This window comes from Podarcis raffonei, chromosome 8, assembly GCF_027172205.1.
Source record: "Podarcis raffonei isolate rPodRaf1 chromosome 8, rPodRaf1.pri, whole genome shotgun sequence".
NCBI classification, from domain to species: Eukaryota; Metazoa; Chordata; class Lepidosauria; order Squamata; family Lacertidae; genus Podarcis; species Podarcis raffonei.
The window spans coordinates 3,236,401-3,252,341 of NC_070609.1; the positions used below are offsets into that span (position 1 = coordinate 3,236,401).

Here is a 15,941-nt window from a genome sequence, read left to right on the forward strand (position 1 = left end):
TCAGTTTCCAGACCCTCTCTGCTCTTCCCTCGCTGCTACGGAACCCCAGCCAGCTCCAATATATTCAGAGTCAGGAGGGCCGCTGTGCATCTCCTTGAAGACAGAAACATAGAAAATTTCCTTATATTGAATCAGGATAGTGGTCCATCTAGATCAGTATTGGAGACACTGAATGGCAGCAGCTCTACCTGAAGATGCTGCCAGTCAAAGTTGGGACCTAAGCTATGGAGCACTGGACCCCGTCTTGTCTCCCCAAACGACCACCCCTGCAAGGTAGGCCAGCGTTATGATCCGATAATCTTTATTGTCATTGTCCCATACAAAACAACGAAATTGAAAATCTCCATTTTCTGCCATGGCACAGATGGGAAACTGGGCGTTGAGGTTGCAGCGCTAAATTGCATTCAGTAGGGAAGAAGCCTCACCGACTTGCTTCCGAGTAAGCCTGCGCAGGACTGCGTTATGAGGAGTGCAAAGGGTAGGCGTCACCTGCTAGGAAGCCCCCAGTTTAGCTGGGGGGGTGTCAGGTCTACAGGGAAAGGTTGATCTGAGAAAGCGAGGAACCAGGGATTAGCCCCCAAACCTTTTCCCAGCATGCCATATCCCTGACCTGGAATAAAATGGCGTCAGGAAGAACAACGGTGCCTCTGAACATGGGCAGAGTGTCTTCCTCTATATACTACAAAGATGCTGTTTGTAGTTTCACATCTGCTTTTAATCAATATGCAAGAAAACGTCATTCGTGGGTTGGTCTTCCTATAGGATCTGGGCAGCTCAGGGAACCCCCTGAACCCCCCCTTTGATGCCCCACACAATGCCTGACGACTCCACTGCTCCCCCAAACGCCATCAGTCCCGCAGCTGGGCAGAGACGCTGCTGTCCGTCACTCTCGTCCGGAGGAATCCAGCCGGCGTCTCAACCTCTTTGGCCTTGTGGAGGAAGTGGACGTAGCGCAGTCCTGCTCCGTAGCGCTGGAATACGTGGGAGACCTTGAAAGAGATCAGGGAGGGGGGGACGGTCTCAGTCCACAAGGCTACAACCACAGGGGTGGAGACCCCAAAGTTCCTCCAGCTTAACGCACACATATGTACCCATTTCTCGGACAGGCAAACTGAGTCCTTAGGGTTTGTTTGTTTTTTCAGCAGGCAGTGCGGCTCAGCCAACCCAATTAGACCCAGATCAGTCAGAGTTTGGGGCTTTTTAGTTTAGAGGAAAAGTGAGGAAGTGGCGACATGATGGAACTTTATGAAACTGCATGTGTCGCAGGGGAAGTGGGTAGGAAAAAGCTTTTCTCCTTCCCTCGTGGATGTCCACGAGAACTTGTGGACATCCAGGAGTTTGCAAAACAAGATTGAGGAACTCCCCTATGAATTTTAAAGTTTTGAATCATAGAATTACAGAGCTGGAAAGGACCCAGAGGTCATCCAGTCCAACCCCCTGCAATGTAGGAATATGCAGCTTTCCCGTGGGGGGATCGAACCTGCAACCTTGGCCTTATCAGCACAGCGCTCCAGCCAACTGAGGAGACACGGTGCTTTATATTACGAAGAGCACAAAGGAAGCAGATAGAGAAAAGATTTCCCCTCTCTGGTAAAATGAAGTCCTTCTTTAAACAGTGTGCGGTTAAACTGTGGAACTCCCTGCCACATGGCCCCCAACTGGGATGGCTTTAAAGGAGGATTAGAAAAATTCATGGGGGAAGACAAGGTTATCGATGGCTATGCTGTGCCCTCCACAGTCAGAGGCAGCAATGCTCCTGAACACCAGCTGCTGGAAACTGTGGGAGTGGAGTGTGTCTTGTGTTCGAATCCTGATTGCAAGTTTCCCACAGGCATCTGGTTGGCCACCATGAGAACAGGATGCTGGATGAAAGAGTTCAGCCCCATGCCATGCAGGACTCCCAGGTCTTGAATGGGGCAACTGTGCCCCTGAAGGACCAGGTGCGCAGCCTGGGAGTCATTTTGGACTCACGGCTGTCCATGGAGGTGCAGGTCCATTCTGTGTCCAGGGCAGCTGTCTACCAGCTCCATCTGGTACGCAGGATGAGACCCTCCCTGCCCACAGACTGTCTGGCCAGAGTGGTGCATGCTCTGGTTATCTCCTGCTTGGACTACTGCAATGAGCTCTACGTGGGGCTACCTTTGAAGGTGACCTGGAAACTACAACTAATCCAGAACGCGGCAGCTAGACTGGTAACTGGGAGAGGCTGCCAAGACCACATAACACCGGTCTTGAAAGACCTACATTGGCTCCAGTACGTTTCCGAGCACAATTCAAAGTGTTGATGCTGACCTTTAAAGCCCTAAATGGCCTTGGTCCAGTATACCTTGAAGGAGCGTCTCCACCCCCATCATTCTGCCCGGACACTGAGGTCCAGCGCTGGGGGCCTTCTGGCGGTTCCCTCACTGAGAGAAGCCAAGTTACAGGGAACCAGGCAGAGGGCCTTCTCGGTAGTGGCGCCTTCCCTGTGGAACACCCTCCCACCAGATGTCAAAGAGAAGAACAACTACCAGACTTTTAGAAGACATCTGAAGGCAGCCCTGTTTAGGGAAGCTTTTAATGTTTGATGCATTACAGTATTTTAATCTTTTGTTGGAAGCCGCCCAGAGTGGCTGGGGAAGCACAGCCAGATGGGCGGGGTATAAATTATTATTATTATTATTATTATTATTATTAGCCGATAGAGAAAAGATTTCCCCTCTCTCGTAGTGCTAGAAGTTATGGGCATCCAAGAAACTGAACGCTGAAAGATTCAGGAAAGGGAAAATGAAGTCCTTCTTTAAACAGCGTGTGGTTAAACTTTGGAACTCCCTGCCACAAGAAGCAGCCATGGCCCCCAACTGGGATGGCTTTAAAGGAGGGTTAGAAAAATTCATGGGGCAGGACAAGGTTATCGATGGCTATGCTCTGCCCTCCACAGTCAGAGGCAGCAATGCTCCTGAACACCAGTTGCTGGAAACTGTGGGAGTGGAGTGTGTCTTGTGTTCGAATCCTGATTGCCCACCCAACCCAGCTCTTACGTGATGCCAGTTCTTGTTTTCCTGCCCGTCCTGCTCGCCCTCGTGCGCCACGTGGTGAAATTCACCCATCACCGTGGCTCTGTCTGCTCCCAGGAGCCGGACGTGGAGTTCATAGACAGAGTCGGCCAGTTTGCTGTTTTCGTACCTGTAGGGAGAAAGCAGTCGTGTTGAGGCTGATGGTTTTGTCCCCACAAAACTGGCTTTATCACTGCAGAACTGCTGCCCTCTGGTGGCCCGAAATAAAGCATGTGTGAAGACACTTTTGCACTGATTTACTAGATATACCGTATTTTTTGCTCTATAAGAGTCACTTGAGTGAATGCAGGCTGCGCAGCTATCCCAGAAGCCAGAACAGCAAGAGGGATTGCTGCTTTCGCTGCGCAGCAATCCCTCTTGCTGTTCTGGCTTCTGAGATTGAGAATATTTTTTTTCTTGTTTTCCTCCTCCAAAAACTAGGTGCATTTTGTGGTCTGGTGCGTCTTATAGAGCGAAAAATATGGTATTTAGTGACGGTGCAATTGCATCTTACATGCATTTAACCTCTGCAATTTCAAACATATGTGGCTGAAGGCAAGCTGAATGAAATTGTGCAAGATGTGCCCCTCCCATTCATCACGCCCCCACCCAAAAAAACCCCACATTGTAGTGATGTATGGAAGTGAGAGCTGGACCATAAAGAAGGCTGATCGCCGAAGAATGGATGCTTTTGAATTCTGGTGCTGGAGGAGACTCTTGAGAGTCCCATGGACTGCAAGAAGATCAAACCTCTCCATTCTGAAGGAAACCAGCCCTGAGTGCTCACTGGATGGCCAGATCCTGAAGCTGAGGCTCCAAGACTTTGGCCCCCTCATGAGAAGAGAAGACTCCCTGGAAAAGACCCTGATGTTGGGAAAGATGGAGGGCACAAGGAGAAGGGGACGACAGATGGTGGGACAGTGTTCTCGAAGCTACCAGCATGAGTTTGACCCAACTGCGGGAGGCAGTGGAAGACAGGAGGGCCGGGCGTGCTCTGGTCCAGGGGGTCACGAAGAGGCGGACACGACTAAACAACTAAACAAGAACAACAACAATTTGAACCAGGGCTCTCCAAGGCTTAGCCTGGCATTTTGCTATCAGAATATATCAGGGATGTCCAAGTCCCAACAGACTGCGATCTACTCACAGTGTAAAAAAACTGGCAGTGATTTTAGGAAGCCAAAGTTGTGGAGATTTGGGGTTTTTTCCATTTCTGCTTTTCTGTAAGGAAATTGCTGAGGGGCTGGAGATCAACCAGGATCTACCAGGAACACCCCGCGATCTACCAGTAGATCGCGATCCACCTCTTGGACATGCCTGGAATATATTATAAGCAAGGGGTGAATGCATCTGAGCATGTACAAAGTTTATTTCCCTCACTCCTGTGGAACTGCCAGTCTTGGGGATCTTGCCCCTAAAAATAGGCTACTCATCAGTCAGGGAGAATCTTTGACAGAGAGCCAGGGGTAAGGGATCAGGTCAGAGACCAGGACAGGGGAGGTAAAAGATCACCATCATCATCATCAAAATATTAAAAGTACAATAAAACATCAGACATTAAAAATTCCCTAAACTATGGGACTGATGGGAAGGGTTCTGCCACAGACCGTCTGCACGACCCTTGCGCAAATCACTTATTTCAGGAAGCAGAGCCCAAGTTGTTTTGGAGTTGAAGGATGGGCTTCCAGTTCAAACAGCATAACTTTTTAGGTAGCATCAAGCCCCAGCACTTATGTTTAGAGACCCAGTGACGCTCTCAGTATGCTTCTTGCTCATTGTGCCAAACAAGGCCAAGAAAGAGCCATGGTCGTAGAATCATAAAACTGTAGACTTGCAAGGGACCCCCAAGGTGTTAGAATTCCTGCTCCGTGATTGCAGTCATGGGATTGTTGTCTATCACATGACGGTGTATGTTTTGACTCCACGGAGTGGGAAGTGACGGAGACAGGATGTTTGTGTTCCTGTGTTTTGTGAAGTGGGTCTATTGTCCTTTGTTCTTTCTCTCTTTGCTGTCTGATGCTAGAGAGAGACGGAGCCATGTTGCAGTGCTCCGTGTGTGTTTATATGTAAATAAAGTAGATTAGCCAAAATGCTGAGTTCCTGAGGTCTGTCACGCAAACTGCGAACACTCTGCGGATCCCTAACTGTGCCGATGTCTGTTGGCATCGGTCGCTGTGATGTTCGGGCAGAAGGAAACTTTTGAAGCTCCCGAACGATTGGCCAGGAGGGAGAGAACATGCCAGTCGGGCATGCGTCTCTACTCGAGTGCAGGACGGGCTCCTGATATCCAGGGTCATCCAGTCCAACCCGCTGCAATGCAGGAATGCAGGGGGAACTAACCACACACACTTACCAGTCCATGACGGTGAAGTTTGGCTGGTATGAATCCAGCAGCTCCTCCCAAAATCCTTCGGCCACCAAGTCTATGTATTGCTGCTTAACGCACCAGCTAGAAAGGGCAAAAGGGAGAGAAGGAAGCAGGTCAGCTGTTCCAATGAGACTCAAAGAGACAAGAGCAGCTCACAGGGACTCCAGTGCCGGATTTGTGTATAAGCTAAACAAGATATAGCTTAGGGCCCCGCTCTCTTAGGGGGGCCAAAAAAAATTTAAAGCAAAAAAACCTGGATGCACATTTCCAAAATATAAGATAAACAACAAATAAAATAAAACTTATATACAGCAACAGTGTTTTGTGTTGTGTAGGCTCCTGTGATGTAAGACATGGACCCCACCTGCTAGCCTGCTCCCTAAAATATCACTGATTTGCTCCTTTCTATATATAGGGTAGGGACGCGGGTGGCGCTGTGGGTTAAACCACAGAGCCTAGGACTTGCTGTTCAGAAGGTCGGCGGTTCGAATCCCCGCGACGAGGTGAACTCCCGTTGCTCGGTCCCTGCTCCTGCCAACCTAGCAGTTTGAAAGCACGTCAAAGTGCAAGTAGATAATAGGTACCGCTCCGGCGGGAAGGTAAACGGCGTTTCCGTGTGCTGCTCTGGTTCGCCACATGGCCACATGACCCAGAAGCTGTACGCCGGCTCCCTCGGCCAGTTCAGCGAGATGAGCGCTGCAACCCCAGAGTCGGCCATGACTGGACTGTACCTTTTATATATAGGGTGCCGACATTCTGCATGGACTGGTTGCACGGCAACATGTGCAAATGGCTTGAGATACCTATTAGGTGCATCAATTATCATATAGCATATATTCAACACAAAAAACAGCGGCCATTTGTTGTTGACAAAGGGCAGCTGGACATATAAAGGGCCCCATTACCTTCAGGAGCTGAGGGCCTCATCAAACCTAAATCCGGCCCTGCCAGAGACATAGTCCCTGACTCACCTATAGCGTGGCAAGACGGACTTTGGGGTGACCTCTGCCTTGTCTGCCTCCAAGGGCTCGATGCTGACTTGCCAGCCTTTGAAAATACCTGTGGGGAGAGATGGAAAGGAGACCCCCAAGAGGAGGGGGAAATGGTTTTAGTAGATTGCCATTTTCCTGTGTCCCTGCATTCTGGAATCTCGAGCCAGGTGCCCCTGAGCATACACAGAACGCTCCCCCCCTCTAGATGGAAGACGTGGGTCCCCCCCAAAAAATATAAACACAAGAGCACAGTGTCCCTGAGCTTGTGCAGCTTCCGGATAAAAATATATGTATTGATTTCATAAAATTTATACACTGCTTGGTTGCAAAAGAAAAGAAAGCCTCAAAGTGGCTTACAAAACAATAAAAAGATCTATTTAAAACATTCAAAAGGTAAAACAGCAATAAAAACAAAACTCGCATCAGCTTTGTAAATATATTGGAAGGCTTGTTTGAACAAGAATGCTTTTAACATGTACAGAAAAAAGTACAGTGAAGGCAAAAATACAGGCAAGGGGCAGGGAGTTCCAAAGATCAAGTTATTACAAATGCGGAATTGCAATTTTGAGGCAGCTGCAACAGGGCCAGTTCTGCCGAATGAAGCGGTCAAGTGGGCGCGTGTGGGGTCAGGCCATCTCACAGGTAAACTGATCCCAAGTTGTTCAGGGGATTTATATACTAATGTAGGGGTCAGCAACCTTTTTCAGCCATGGGCTGGTCCACCGTCCCTCAGACCTTGTGAGGGGGGGCGGACTATATTTTGAAAAGAAAAAAAAGAACGAATTCCTATGCCCCACAAATAACCCAGAAATACATTTTAAATCAAAGGACACATTCTACTCATGTAAAAACACACTGATTCCCAGACCGTCCACAGGCCAAAAAAATATAGTCTGGCCCCCCACAAGGTCTGAGGGACAGTGGACCTGCCCCCTGCTGAAAAAGTTTGCTGACCCCTGCTTTACGGCATCTTTTAAAAGTTCCATTTCCCCCATCACAGAAACACCTCCTTGAAAACCCAACATTTATGCGCAAGACAGAAACATCACAGGTATCAGTCAGAAATCTGAACCTGTGACTTGACACCTGTCCATCAAGTCATCTTGTGAATAAGTCTTTGTCGCCCACCTTGGGCCCCTCATTTCCATTTCCTTTTGACATTCTGATCTGTTTAGTCTGGCTTGAGTCATCTGATCGCTTGTTCAAACATCTCTCTACTGATGGCTCGATTTATACTCTTCCTCCCATTGTAAAACCATAATCCGTCCCCTTTGACGGATCCCTGACAGGTCCTGCTATGTTGTTGTCACGCTTAAAGGATTATGGCCGTCAGGTGACCTGGGTCAGAGTACTGCTGTTCCGAAGCTTCCCAGAATATGATTTTGTGGTTTCTGGTTTGACTTTTATTTATCAATAAACTGATTTTTACGCTCGCTGTGTGTTTTTATTCCAAAGGAGCGAGTTTTCGGCTTCTATCGATAACTTCCACTCAGGAGGAAATTAACAAGCTGCACATGCCAGCCAGATCTGGGCTTGCAAGGAGAGGCCCACATCCGGTTGCCACAACCCCAGTCGCCTCCCGCTGTCGCGCATTACGTCACCTTTGGGGTCCAGGGGATTCCAAGCTGCCCTGGGCAGCGTCAGGGGGGGCGCAGGCTCAGAAATATTCACACCTGTAAAATAAACGGGGGAAGAGGAAAATGCATTGAACCTTGATAATAAATAATAATAATAATAAAATTTTATTTATATCCTGCCCTCCCCAGCCGAAGCCGGGCTCAGAGTGGCTAACAACAGTAAAATAATTCAGCATTCTAAAATCAATTCATTATAAAATCAGTTCAAATCAAATTGATGGCAACTGTTGGGCAAGAATTCTGTGAAGAATTACCAAAGGACGGGGTCAGACTGTGCCTTGGCCAAAGGTCAGGCGAAACAGCTCTGTCTTGCAGGCCCTGTGGAAAGATATCAAGTCCCGCAGGGCCCTAGTGTCTTGTGACAGAGCGTTCTACCACATCGGGGCCAGTACTGAAAAGGCCCTGGCTCTGGTCGAGGCCAGCCTAACCTCCCCGTGGCCCAGGATCTCCAAGATGTTTTTGTCTGAAGACCGTAAGGTCCTCCATGGGACATACCAGGAGAGGCGGTCCCGTAGGTACGAGGATCCTAGACCGTATAGGGCTTTAAAGGTTAAAACCAGCACCTTAAACCCGATCCTGTACTCCACCGGGAGCCAGTGCAGCTGGTATAACACTGGGTGAATGTGATCCCGCAGCAAGGACCCTGTAAGGATTGCTTTTAGCACCAAGCCCAGCCAGTGGCATAGCATGGGGGTGGGGACCCCAGGGCAACTGCAAAAAAAAAAATTACGGGTGCACCTCTGCAGCTGCCACCTTAACAGGAGATCCCCATCCATGTCTTGCAGCTGATCTGCAGCTCTGTCTGGCAGCAGCGCCGTATGGAGGTGCCGGTTACAGGGCAGAATACTTTCCTTGCCCCGGGAGCCAGCAATCCTCACTACGCCACTGCTCTGCCCTGAACCTCTCTCACATACATAGGCGATTCCTGCATTGCAAGGGGATGGGCGGTTCCCTTCTAACTAAACAGTTCTTTATAGGTATCTCGTTTGCCCCGTAAAATCAGGATGCTGGACTACATGGGCCCCTTTGGGCTTTATCCAGCAGACACTTACTGCGTTCTTAAGAAAGGGCCGTGTTAATTGGGAGTGACGAGAGGAGGCCTGGAAGCTACAAGGCCTCCTTGCAAGCGCGCAAGGATTATGACTGCCAATTAATTACGGTAATTGCAGAGATCTTCCCGCACCCCCAGGCAGGCAGCACCAGCAAGGCCAAAGACAAGCTGTTTCAGAGCTCTGGGAGTTAATCTCCTGCACCAACAAGTTTTAACATGTTTAGGCATCCGCCTTGCCTTGCAGCGGCCTGGAACCCTGACTAGCCAGAACTGTTAAAACTCTTCTTGGCTCAACATCAGAAAAAGCCGTTTGCTATTTTCTGGAAGGGAAACAGGCAAAGGACCTTTCATTAAAGGCTGACTCTGTCAGATCTCGCAAGCGACCTCCTTGCTCTTCCCCACCACGTTCATTTGCATGTCTGTTGGCTGGAAGGATTCTAGAGGCGGACCCAGAGAGAAAATCAACCCATTCATAAATACCGTGCAGATCTGCCAGCTGATCACCAACCTTCCTGGCTGGGATGTAACAGAATGACTATGCACATTCCAACTTCTCAGTGGCGAACGGTCAAGAAGAGGCATTTAAGCAGCTGGGATAGAGGTTGCCAACGTGGCGATAACAAGCCTCTGCGCTCACCCACCTGACCCACAATGTTTGGCTAAAGGAGAAAGTTGGAATAGTGAAAGTATTTCCCTCCTCTTTCAGATCTATGTGCTCTCTGGTCCTGAATGGGGTAACTGTGTCCCTGAAGGACCAGGTGTGCAGCCTGGGAGTCATTTTGGACTCACAGCTGTCCATGGAGGCGCAGGTCAATTCTGTGTCCAGGACAGCTGTTTATCAGCTCCATCTGGTACACAGGATGAGACCCTCCCTGCCCGCAGACTGTCTCACCAGAGTGGTGCATGCTCTGATTATCTTTCGCTTGGACTACTGCAATGAGCTCTATGTGGGGCTACGTTTGAAGGTGACCTGGAAACTGCAATTAATCCAGAATGCGGCAGCTAGACTGCTGACTGGGAGGGGCCGCCGAGACACATAACACCGGTCCTGAAAGACCTACATTGGCTCCCAGTACGTTTCCGAGCACAATTCAAAGTGTTGGAGCTGACCTTTAAAGCCCTAAACGGCCTCAAAGGCCCAGAATACCTGAAGGAGCGTCTCCACACCCATCATTCTGTCTGGATGCTGAGGTCCAGTGCCGAGGGCCTTCTGGTGGTTCCCTCCCTGCGAGAAGCAAAGCTACAGGGAACCAGGCAGAGGGCCTTCTCAGTAGTGGCACCCGCCCTGTGGAACATCCTCCCATCAGATGTCAAAGAGAAAAACAACTACCAGATTTTTAGAAGACATCTGAAGGCAGCCCTCCTTAGGGAAGCTTTTAATATTTGGTGAATTATTGCATTTTAATATTTTGCTGGAAACCACCCAGAGTGGCTGGGGAAACCCAGCCAGATGGGTGGGGTGTATATATAATAAATTATTATTATTATTTCAGTCTCAGATTGATTCTGCCGGATCCAACTTTTACCCTGAGCCCTTGGAAATGTAAATTGGGGTATGTGTGTGTGTACCCTTCCTTCATATGTGTGCAATGGGGTGGGGTGGGGTGCGCTGATCCGGAGAAGGATGAAAAGAAGAGAGTAGAAGGAAGAGAATATTCCAGAGTGTTCCGTGACATCACAGCAGTTGCTGCCAATGGTATCGGCTGAGCTACTTGCAGGTAAGCCTGTAAGGGACAGGCAGCTGTCCTAAACTCAGCTAAGACTCTTAGAACAAGCTCAAGTATTTGTGGCCTTGGTAATGTGGCTAGCAGTTGGTAATGTAACCTAGCAGTTCAAAAGCATGTCAAAGTGCAAGTAGATAAATAGGTACCACTCCGGTGGGAAGGTAAACGGCGTTTCCGTGCGCTGCTCTGGTTCGCCAGAAGCGGCTTAGTCATGCTGGCCACATGACCCGGAAGCTGTATGCCGGCTCCCTCGGCCAATAAAGCGAGATGAGCGCCGCCACCCCAGAGTCAGTCACGACTGGACCTAACGATCAGGGGTCCCTTTACCTTTAAGGTGGCTGAAGGTGGAAACTTCTCTGCCTGCAAGAGATGAGCCTCTTCTATGTTCCGGCAGATGCTCTAACTCAAATATGGAAGTTATCGTAGACTCGCAACCCCAGCAGAATGCTAAGTCCTCTCAGTTGCTCATCACTCAGCTCTTGCAATATCTACCCAACCTTCGGTGCGACAAGCACAGCTAATTCCTGCAAACATCCCTCCTAAATCCTGCATTCCATATCCCCGTTATTTTTCCCTCGGCCTCCACATCCAGATACGTTTTGAATCATCTAAAGATTTTCTCCCTGTGCCACTGTAAATATATATACTGTATTTTTCGCTCTATAAGACGCACCAGACCACAAGACGCACCTAGTTTTTGGAGGAGGAAAACAAGAAAAAAAATATTCTGAATCCCAGAAGCCAGAACAGCAAGAGGGATCGCTGCGCAGTGAAAGCAGCAATCCCTCTTGCTGTTCTGGCTTCTGGGATAGCTGCGCAGTCTGTATTCGCTCCATAAGACGCACACACATTTCCCCTTACTTTTTAGGAGGGAAAAAGTGAGTCTTATAGAGCAAAAAAGACGGTATATATATATAACGGCTCAAAGAGCAACTTACAAAATCAGTAAGAAGAGCCTGTTTGCCTCCAGGCTTACAAATGAGAGACATGGCACAAGAGGAAAAGGGGAGGGGAGGGAGGAGGAAAACAAGCTAGCTCAGATGCTAACTCCTAGTAGCAAAACGCAAAATTGAATCAATGCAAAACTGGACATGCCTGTCACCCGATAAGCCAGCTGCTCAATGCTGTAGCTCTGAGTGAGGAGCTGGCTGGCTGGCTGGCAAGTCAAGCCGTCTTCCTATCTCAGACTCCTGCAAGGGCAAGTCTAGCAAATAGCCATTGAACAGTGATCCCTGCTGGGAGAAAATCCACTTCAGTTAGAGGTATCTTTTAATGGGCAAACGTGTCCCTGCTTTCTAGTCTCTGATAAAGCACCGTCTGGCGGACGAATGCCTTATTAGAATTCCTCTCGCGCCTTTCTTGCCAGCATTGTCATTCTTCAGAGTTCAGTTCTCTTCTCGGGGTCTTGGGAAGCTAAATCTACAAAGGGATGCATCTTAGCTCCAGAACACACTCCGTGTAAACACAGAGGCGCGCCAGAAAGACACCACACAGAGCACCGTCTGGCTCCATCTCCTCTGCAGAGCTCTTAAGGTGTTTGTTTGTTTTGGATTGCTAGTTTCTCCAAGTCTGTCAGTTTAATATATAAAAGGATGTCACATAGAGGAGGGAGAAAGGTTGTTTTCTGCTGCTCCAGAGAAGCGGACCCGGAGCAATGGATCCAAACTACAAGAAAGAAGATTCCACCTAAACATTAGGAAGAACTTCCTGACAGTAAGAGCTGTTCGACAGTGGAATTTGCTGCCAAGGAGTGTGGCGGAGTCTCCTTCTTTGGAGGTCTTTAAGCAGAGGCTTGACAGCCATATGTCAGGAGTGCTCTGATGGTGTTTCCTGCTTGGCAGGGGGTTGGACTCGATGGCCCTTGTGGTCTCTTCCAACTCTAGGATTCTATGATTCTATGACCCGGAAGCTGTATGCTGGCTCCCTCGGCCAGTAAAGCAAGATGAGCACCGCAACCCCAGAGTCGGCCACGACTGGACCTAATGGTCAGCGGTCCCTTTACCTTTACCTTTTTAACATGTAGAGCAGGGGTCAGCAAACTTACCGCGCCTTGGGCCGGTGTCTCCAGCGCCGATCGCACGGTGGGCTGGAGGGCAAGGGAGCGCGTGCCCATACGTGTGTGCACACACTATTTCCTGCGCACTTCCAGGTCGGAGGAGCACTGAAATAGCTTGTGCGCATGTGCACGGGCCTCCTCAGACCCAGATGTGCACCAGAAATAACGCTTGCGCATGCACAAATAACTATTGCTCATGCGCACAAGCTATTTCTGGTTTTTTTAAAATCATTTTTATTGATTTTCCAATAAAGAACATCCAATTAAATATCCAATCATAATACTTCAATTAAAAAACCAAAAAACTAAAATAAAAAAGATCAAATTATAGTCCAAATTGTATTTATTAATTACTTGGGGCTCCCCACGGTCTGGATCTCTGGAGCATATCTCCACATCTTAGTCCTGCTTCCGCACAAGCTAAGTGGGTAGCCGTGCAGCGCAGCGCTGGTAAGAGCGGGCAGCGGCAGTGGTTGCCATGGGCTGGATAAACAAGTCCCTCGGGCCTTATCCGGCCCCCGGGCCTTAGTTTGGGGACCCCTGATGTAGAGGCTTGGGAGAAAGAAATATTTGATATTTCATTGATTCCTAGAACCACAGACTTATAGAGTTGTGCGGGATCCCCAAAGGTCATCCAGCCCAACCCCGTTCGAGGAAGCAATCGCCACTAAGAAGTGCCAAAGGGGGCTTGCCAAAAACGCTTTGCTCCGGGGCTGGGGGACCAGTTCTTGCAATGTTGACCCTTAGAAAGGCCATTGGGGGTGGTCAACCCCCCTCTTTTGCAAAGCAGGCGCCCCTTCCCCCCATCGCCCCCACCGGTCCCTTCGCAGGGGCTGAAGGAGAAGCGTGCGCCAGGGGGAGCCGCGTGGTACCTTCGGGGTTGGGGTTCCGCAGCAGGTTTCTCTCGAAGGGCTTCAGCGCGGGGTCGGGGGCGACGGAGCCCCCCGGAGGCGGCTGCTTCGGGGCTCGCTTCCTCTGTAGCTGCTGCTCCTCCGAAGCCATCGGGACAACGGCAGGAGCTGAAGGGCAAGCCAAGCGGCAGTCGTCGGAGGGGAAGTTTTGCAAACTGCCGGCGGGCGGCTTGCGCAAGGCTGTCCTACCTTGGAAGCTGGAGGGAGGGGAGAGGCGGGCCAGTGGCCACAGAAACTCCCGGAGGGAAGGCGGAAAGCGATGCAAAACGGCCTTCTGCAGCCGAGGAGACCCGCCCAGCAACCTGCCTCACCTCCACCCGTCTATTTCTATCCTGTTTGTTATATATTTGACTTTTGTCTCCAAGGAGCGCAAGCTGGCGCGCATGACGGGTCTCCTTTCCCCTGTCTTTTATCTTCCTGTGAGGGAGGTCAGGCTGAGAGGCGGTAACCAGTAGTCCCCAAGGCCACAGTCAGCGATCTTTATTATGGATCAGTGAGTGGGGGGATTTGAACTCAGGTCCAGGTCCGACACACTAAGCACCACACCACAGTGCCTCTCTTTTTCCAAAATCAAATATTGGGGCGCCCTCCTCCCCAACTCTAGATACACACGGCTGACTAAACTTGCAGGGAGGTAAAAGCACTCTGCACATGCACAGCAGGCGACTCTAGCTGTGGCACAAGATGGTTTGGGGTTTAGAAAAAGACAAAGAAAATTGGCAGCGTCCTCCCGTCGTCCCTGGATTTCATCTTCTCAACAATCACAGAAGGTGGGTTTCCCCTTCCCATTTTATAGAGAGGGAAAACTGAGGCTTAGGGGGGAAATAGTCAATGTTCTTGAGGAGAGGCATGGATACTGCTTCTGTTTGTGCATATACGGTGTGTATATATATATATGAATGAATTATTTTGATGTTATACGACACTGAAATGTTTCTTTGTCCTTGAATCTTCTTGCTGCAGTTGCCATTCTCTCCTTTGAGAACCACTGACTTAAAATAGCCATTGCTGCAAACGTCTTTTTTGGCGATCCCTCGTAGCAAAGTAAGATTGTCTTCCATAAACACAGTTTTAACAGTGAGTCTGTAAGTGACTGTGGAGGCCAATTCTGGATCCACACGTCCTTCCACAGTGGGGACATTGATTTCTGGGTGGGAGTTGATCATGGTGTGGATTTGCCAAGCGTGCCTTCCTCTTAGCACGTTTCTCCCTTGCGTCCTGAGTTCGAGTGTCTTCAAAGCCCATGACACCTTTGGTCAAGGCTGTTCTCCAACTGGAGCGCTCGCAGGCTAGTGTTTCCCAGTTGTCAGTATTTATACTACATTTTTTTAGATTTGCCTTGAAAGAGTCTTTAAATTTCTTTTGTTGACCACCAGCATTACACTTTCCATTTTTAAGTTCGGAATAGAGTAGTTGCTTTGGAAGACAATCATCAGGCATCTGCATAGCATGACCAGTCCAGCGAAGTTGATGTTGAAGAATCATTGCTTTGACACTGGTGATCTTTGCTTCTTCCGGTACACTGGCATTAGTTTGCAAACCAGTGTACAGTGGTACCTCAGGTTACAGACGCTTCAGGTTACACACTCAGTTAACCCAGAAATAGTACCTCGGGTTAAGAACTTTGCTTCAGGATGAGAACAGAAATCGTGCTCCGGTGGCGCGGCAGCAGCAGAAGGCCCCATTAGCTAAAGTGGTGCTTCAGGTTAAGAGCAATTTCAGGTTAAGAATGGACCTCCAGAACAAATTAAGTTCTTAACCCGAGGTACCACTGTATGCAACACTGAACCAGGTGGACCAGCCGTCCGATGACTCTGTGTGAAGCAGACTTGATAGAATTTGCACCTGCCAAAATGCCCCCACTCTGAAAGCCTAGGTGTCCCGGACAGTTGGTCTATAACAAGAACCACTTGCAACAGAAGATCTCTCTGCACCCTCAATGCCACCGTTGTTGTCTTTTGCATTCCAGGGTAAAGCTGCATGAAGGAGACCTGCCTACGAAACAGGTTCAGCAAGCGGTTAGCTGATCCCACCCAGTGCAAAAGGAAGTGGATCCATACAGGTGCATCTGTCTAGGGGCGCACCCAGAGCAGTGTTTACCTTCCATGATCAATGGGTGAGCTTAGGCTGTCAAATCTCCCACATCAAGCAAACCCCACCTCGCATT

At 49.3% G+C, this 15,941-nt stretch overlaps 1 protein-coding gene across 1 annotated transcript; it reads right to left on the reverse strand.

The window, feature by feature from the left end:
* Positions 1 to 693: 693 nt before the first annotated feature.
* Positions 694 to 14,084, reverse strand: NCCRP1 (NCCRP1, F-box associated domain containing). The gene is made up of 6 exons (XM_053397679.1): positions 13,736 to 14,084; positions 7,997 to 8,068; positions 6,375 to 6,462; positions 5,389 to 5,484; positions 3,021 to 3,165; positions 694 to 989 (listed from the first exon to the last, which is right to left on the reverse strand). The coding sequence occupies exons 1-6, from the start codon at positions 13,863 to 13,865 to the stop codon at positions 849 to 851; spliced, it is 672 nt and encodes a 223-aa protein (XP_053253654.1). The 5' UTR covers positions 13,866 to 14,084; the 3' UTR covers positions 694 to 848.
* Between the last annotated feature and the right edge of the window lie 1,857 nt (positions 14,085 to 15,941).

What these genes read in the sequence shown, in the direction of transcription:
- NCCRP1 (XM_053397679.1), bottom strand. Translation starts at nt 13,865, where the DNA reads ATGGCTTCGGAGGAGCAGCAGCTACAGAGGAAGCGAGCCCCGAAGCAG. An exon ending in GCGGAACCCCAACCCCGAAG is followed by an intron (nt 8,069 to 13,735) that starts GTACCACGCGGC and finishes TTTATTTTACAG; the next exon opens with GTGTGAATATTTCTGAGCCT. An exon ending in AACTTCACCGTCATGGACTG is followed by an intron (nt 3,166 to 5,388) that starts GTAAGTGTGTGT and finishes TTCTCCCTACAG; the next exon opens with GTACGAAAACAGCAAACTGG.